We start from the raw sequence: 5,799 nt of genomic DNA, 5'->3' as shown, positions 1-5,799 counted from the left end.
TCCTCCCTCCCTTGACCCCGCTACTTCCCCATCTTCCTCCCTCGACCCCACCACATCCCCATCTTTCTCCCTTCCTTGACCCCGCCCCTTCCCCATCCTCCTCCTTCCCTTGACCCCACCCTTTCCCCCATCCTCCTCCCTCCCTTGATCCCGCCCCTTCCTCATCCTCCACCCTCCCTCGACTCCTCCCCTTACTCCACCCTCTCCCTGCAGTGACCTGTCCGCCTGTTTCTCCCACTGTCACCCTTACCCCCATCACCCACTTGCCTCCCTGTCTGGTTTCTGCCCTCACTCCCAAAGCTGCTCAAGGGAGCCTGTGACCTGAGTCAGGTCCCACCCCTCTCCCTGCTCATGGCCTCATCGTTACTCAGGGTGATACTCACAAGCCCTCCCTGGGCCCATCAGGCCCTGCCTGGTCCCGTTTCCCTGCCGACACCCCCACTCTCTCCCTCCTCCTCCCCTCATCACCCCATTCCAGCAGGCCGACCTCCTTGCTGTTCTTCAGACATGCCTAGCGCGTTCCTGCACTAGGGCTGTGCCCTCTGCCCAGCACATCTTCCCCCTCATGTTCACGTGGTTCTGTCCTCACATCCCTGAAATCGCAGCTCAGATGTCCCTTCCTCAGGGAGGGCCCCCAGCTGGCACCCGCTACCGCCTGCCTTGCTAATTGTCCATCTCGTTGTCCCCGCAAGGGTGGGAGGTTCTGCCCTCCTGATCCTGGCTGTGTCTTCAGCAGCCTGATCAGGCCCTGCCCACAGCAGGTGCTCAATCCCCGACCCAGGGTTCCAGCAATTCTCAGGCCCAGGCCCGCTGGACTCACCTCCTCCAGCCAAGGCCTCCAGCCCCCAGGGCCCTGGAGAGGGGGCGAGGGGCTGCGGCGAGTCTGGCAGAGGCGGTGCCCGGATCCCCCTGGCCTCTGGGGGCGGCGCCCTACAGCTGGGCGGGCTCTGCGGCGTGCCTGGGCGGGGGACCCAGGAATCTGGGGAGGGGCCAGGTGCCGCGTGGGACGGAGAGTCCAGGCCGGAATCCTCCACATTTTCGGGCGACGAGGAGGAGAAAGGGGAGGGGCTGGAGGTGAAGCCCAGGCTGCTAGAGCCTTGGGGAGGGAAGGGGGCGGTCAGCTCCGACCCTCGCCCACTTGGAGTCCCCGCCCATCCTCCTGCAGGCTACAGCAACGTCGAGGAAAGGTCTGGGGGGCCCCCATTCAGTCCTTGTGCAAGCCCCCGAGGCCACGCCTTCTGGTGACTTCCCTCTCCAAAAATGCCCGGCCCATCCACCCAGCCACCGCCCACTGCCCAGGGCCCCGCCCCCTCTATGGCCCCTCCCACCTTCACTCCGGCCCCGCCCACCCCTACACGGGCCAGTCTTCCCTCCAGCCTGGCCTGTCCTCCCGCGGACGTGAGCGGCCTGACTTTGCAATGGCCCCACCCATCCTCCCTCTGGCCACACCCATGCCCTCCAATCCCTTATCCCCATCACCTGTAAAATCTTCGTGGTCAAAGGCTGACTCCAGGGGCGGCCCAAACAGGTTCTTGGACACCTGCTCCTCTGACTGCAATTTCTCTGCACAGCTAGAGAGGAGGCCAAGAGGGCTGCTTCTATTTTTCCCAAGCCTCATCCCACCCATTTTTTTTTTTTTAAGGCGGAGTCTCACTTTGTCACCCAGGCTGGAGCCCAGTAGCCCGATCTCTGCTCGCTGCAACCTCCGCCTCCCTGGTTCAAGCAATTCTCCTGCCTCAGCCTCCTGGGTAGCTGGGATTACAGACACCTGCCACCACACCTGGCTAATTTTGTATTTTTAGTACAGACGGGGTTTCACCATCTTGGCCAGGCTGGTCTCCAACTCCTGACCTCAAATGAACTGCCCGCTTCGGCTTCCCAAAGTCCTGGGCTTACAGGTGTGAGCCACTGTGCCCAGCCTGTTCCCAGTCTGGAGTTCCATTCCCTCAGCTCCCTTCACAGCCACCTCCTGGCTCCTCCGTGGGGCTTAGCTCCAGGTCATTCCCTTGGGGAGGATCCCATCCCTACCCCAAGCGAAGTCACCTCCTCCTTTCTTCACCTCGTCGGCCTTAGTTTCTCCATAGTACTTAGAAGTATCAAATATGCTCTAACTTATTTGCTATTTTTTTTTTTTTTTTGAGATGGAATTTCACTCTTGCTGCCCAGGCAGGAGTGCAGTGGCGCAATCTCGGCTCACCGCAATCTCCGCCTCCTGAGTTCAACTGATTCTCCTGCCTCAGCCTCCCAAGTAGCTGGGATTACAGGCATGCGCCACTGCGCACGACTAATTTTGTATTTTTAGTAGAGACGGTGTTTCTCCATGTAGGTCAGGCTGGTCTCGAACTCCCGATCTCAGGTGATCCACCCACTTTGGCTTCCCAAAGTGCTGGGATTACCAGTCTTATTTGCTATTCTTAAAATCTGAGTCACTAGAATGTGACTCTGAGAAGGGAGACCTGTCTCAGAACCCAGGCCCTAGAACAGCACAGGTACACAGCAGGCACTCAATAAATGTTCATCAAATGAATGACTAAATGGTCCCTCAAAAGCCAGTATAGGTCAGGTGTGATGGCTCACACCTGTAATCCCAGCACTTTGGGAGGCCGAGGTGGGCAGATCACTTGAGGTCAGGAGTTCGAGACCAGCCTGGCCAACATGGTGAAACCCTGTCTCTACTAAAAATACAAAAATTAGCTGGGGTGGTGGCGGCTGCCTGTAATTCCAGCTACTCAGGAGGCTGAGGCAGGAGAATCGCTTGAACACGGGAGGCAGAGGTTGCTGTGAGCCGAGATCGCACCACTGCACTCCAGCCTGGGTCACAGAGTGAGACACCCTCTCAAAAAACAAAAACAAAAAAAATCCAGTGTGACTTCAACTCCTAGTCAGGACAAGATAACACCAGGCAGAGATACGGGGAGGCGGAGAGAGGAGGCGGGGACAGCCCCAGCCTGCCCACTCATGTGGAACCCACCTGCCAGTTCTGGGGGCAGACCGTGGCCTCTGGGGTTTCCCAGCAGCGTCCCCTACAAGAGATGCACCTCTTTGAGTCTGCAATGCTCCCCACTCTACAGACCAGGGGACTGAGGTTCAGCGCCATCCAGATTCAAGCCTGAGTCAGCCTGTCTCCAGATGTCAGCTCCTCCTGGCCCCAACTATCCCTTTCAGCTCTTGTTTAATAATGACCTCATTTTACAGAAAAGGAGACTAAAGATCAGAGTGGTTAAGCAGCCTGACCCAAGTCACACAACAGAGCTAGGATTCAAGTCCACACCCACAGCCTCCCCACCTTCGCATCCTCCCCACTCAAGACCGAAGGCTACTCACGTGAAGAATGGCGTTTCATGGTGCCCTGTGGACAAAGGGGGCAACATCACATACGAGGGCATCCAGCCAGCCTTGCCAGCACCACCCAGGGCACCCCTCCCACACCTCACCCCTGGGCCGGGAGGAAGGATGAGGCTGCCTGCGGTGGCCCTGAGCTGTGCTGCTGCGGCCTCGGAGCTGCAGGCCAGAGCCCGGGCCGGGGCAGGCTTGATGTGCACATAGAACTTGCGGGGCTCTTCATCGTCGAAGTCGGAGTCGCTGGATGAGAAACGGGAGGGCTCGGCCGTGCGTGAGCTGCGGTCAAGGTCCAAGCCAATCCCAACACAAGCTTCCCCCCAGTCAGCTCTCCAGCTCAGCCTCGTCCCTCCCTGCTCACACCCTTGGAGGTCCTGCACAATCCCATCGCTCACCGCTTGCCACCTAAGTCCTGACACCCACCCCACTGCCAAGCCTTTGCACAAGCCTGCCCAGCCCTAATTGGCAAACTCCTATTCAGCTGCAAAACCCAATACTGGTGCCCCCTCCTCCAGGAAGCCCTTCCAGCTCTCCTTTTCTCTCTCCCTCTTGCCCAACGCTGAGCCCATAGAGTGGGTGATTGCATTTAGGTTGGCTTCATCCACAGGGGAGACTCTCTCCAGGATGTACAGAGAAGACTGCTGAAAGTGAAGTGATTATTGTCCTTGCTGTGCCAACAACTGCCCCCAGGGGGTGCCAGAAGGATATTGTTCTGGGTCACGTCGGGCCGGACGGTGAAACCTTCATCATCCACCTCTGGACATGTCTAGGGAAGTCGGGGGGAGGGGCAGCGGTGAGTCAGGCTACCGGGTATCAAACCTGCCATCTCACCCTGCCAACTGCCCCGCCCCCAGGCCCTGACTCCGACCCCAAAACCACCCTGATGGCAACAACTGTCTTTCCCTGGTGTGTGGGCAGGTTCCTGGGATAAACTGAGCTTCGGCAGGGACATTATCACGTGGTCCACGGGACTTTGCAGCTGAGGTGGGATTTGAACCCAGCCCCCAGGCTGTGCCACCTCCAGCCCACCCCTCAATCCCGGCTCTTTAGTTTCCAGTAAAGATCTGAACTTTAAGAGCCGAGAGTAGGCTCAAACTCCTCCTGCTTGCAGCCCAGCCTGACCCCTCCCACATCACTCACCCCTGAATCAGGCTCCAGGGAATCTCTGGGGATGGAGGAAGAGAGGTTGCTGTCAGCCTCTGCAGCCCATCTGGTCCCCCCTACACTGGACATGGAAGCTGGGGCAGCTCCCGGGCTGTCATATTGCCCGGAGCTAGCCCTGGAGGCAGTGGGACCCCGGGGCTTGCGTGGGGAGGGGGTTGAATCTGGTTAGCTGAGTAGAGGGTGTTCTCAAACAGTCTGGGAGGCAAGAAATCCTGGAACTCATCTGAAGGGCTGCCCTATGAAGGTAGGGAAAGTGGGGGCTAGACTTGGCAAACAGACAGACCAGTCGTGGGCCAGCTTGGGCAGGGGAAAGGCTAGGCTACTCTGGGACAGGCAGTTCCTGGCCTAACCTGGCAAAAGGAGGAATTCTGGACTAGCCTTGGCAGTGGTAATAGTGAGCTAGCCTGGGCCAGAGGCCCTCCTGGTCTGCCTTGGGTGGAGGGATTCCTGGGCTAGCCTGGAATATGGATACTCCTGGGCTATCCTAGAAGAGGGGTTCTGGGCTAGCCTGGGCCAGGCCGGGCAAGGGTGCTTCCTCACACAGCTGCAGGTGGCTCTGGCTCCCGCTCCCGCCGACTGAGTCCCGGAAGGCGGAAGGCCTTGGCTCCCCGCAAACGTTTCATTGCTGAGGATAGATTGGGGGGCAGCTGAGCACGGGAAGGTGCCTCCTTTCACATTCAGATCAGCCTCCCTCAGCCCCATGGTCCAGCCTGGGCATCCAGGCCCAGACGTACTTGCCTTCCTGCAGGGCAGCCGCACTGTAGGCCTCGAAGTCCAGAGGTCCTGAGATGGGAGACAGAAACTCAACTGAGGGGCCGGGCGCGGTGGCTGACGCCTGTAATCCTAGCTTTAGGAGTCCAGGGCAGATCACCTGCGGTCAGGAGTTTGAGACCAGCCTGGCCAACATGGTGAAACCCTGTCTCTACTAAAAACACAAAAGAATTGGCTGGGCGTAGTGGCTCATGCCTGTATTCCCAGCATTTTGGGAGGCCGAGGCGGATGGATTGCCTGAGCTCAGGAGTTGGTGACCAGCCTGGGCAACATGGTGAAACCTCGTCTCCACTAAAATACAAAAAAAATTAGCCAGGCATGGTGGTGCACGCCTGTAGTCCTATCCACTTGGGAGGCTGAGGCAGGAGACTCACTTAAACCTGGGAGGCAGAGGCTGCAGTGAGCCAAGATCACGCCACTTCACTCTAGCCTGGGGGACGGAGCAAGACTCCATCTCAAAAAAAAAGTTTAGCCAGTCTCCCCACCCTCTATTGAGTTTCTTTTTCTTTCTTTCTTTCTTTCTTT

At 58.4% G+C, this 5,799-nt stretch overlaps 1 protein-coding gene across 1 annotated transcript in view; it reads right to left on the bottom strand.

Annotated features, from left to right (window-relative positions):
* The window catches only part of FCHO1 (FCH and mu domain containing endocytic adaptor 1), a 40,090-nt gene that overhangs the window by 9,182 nt on the left and 25,109 nt on the right, over nt 1-5,799 (bottom strand). Inside the window, exons 8-16 of the mRNA XM_037728809.1 lie at nt 5,242-5,371; nt 5,044-5,128; nt 4,480-4,504; nt 4,048-4,105; nt 3,435-3,613; nt 3,325-3,349; nt 2,972-3,023; nt 1,480-1,571; nt 821-1,096 (exon numbers count right to left, since the gene is read on the bottom strand). Coding sequence (XP_037584737.1) covers nt 821-1,096; nt 1,480-1,571; nt 2,972-3,023; nt 3,325-3,349; nt 3,435-3,613; nt 4,048-4,105; nt 4,480-4,504; nt 5,044-5,128; nt 5,242-5,371 — 922 coding nt within the window. The remainder of the gene's footprint in view (nt 1-820; nt 1,097-1,479; nt 1,572-2,971; nt 3,024-3,324; nt 3,350-3,434; nt 3,614-4,047; nt 4,106-4,479; nt 4,505-5,043; nt 5,129-5,241; nt 5,372-5,799) is intronic.

This window comes from Cebus imitator, unplaced genomic scaffold (genome assembly GCF_001604975.1).
Source record: "Cebus imitator isolate Cc_AM_T3 unplaced genomic scaffold, Cebus_imitator-1.0 Scaffold280, whole genome shotgun sequence".
Classification (NCBI taxonomy): domain Eukaryota; kingdom Metazoa; phylum Chordata; class Mammalia; order Primates; family Cebidae; genus Cebus; species Cebus imitator.
The sequence above is the reverse complement of the archived record's forward strand: the minus strand, read 5'-3'. Positions and strand labels throughout refer to the sequence as shown.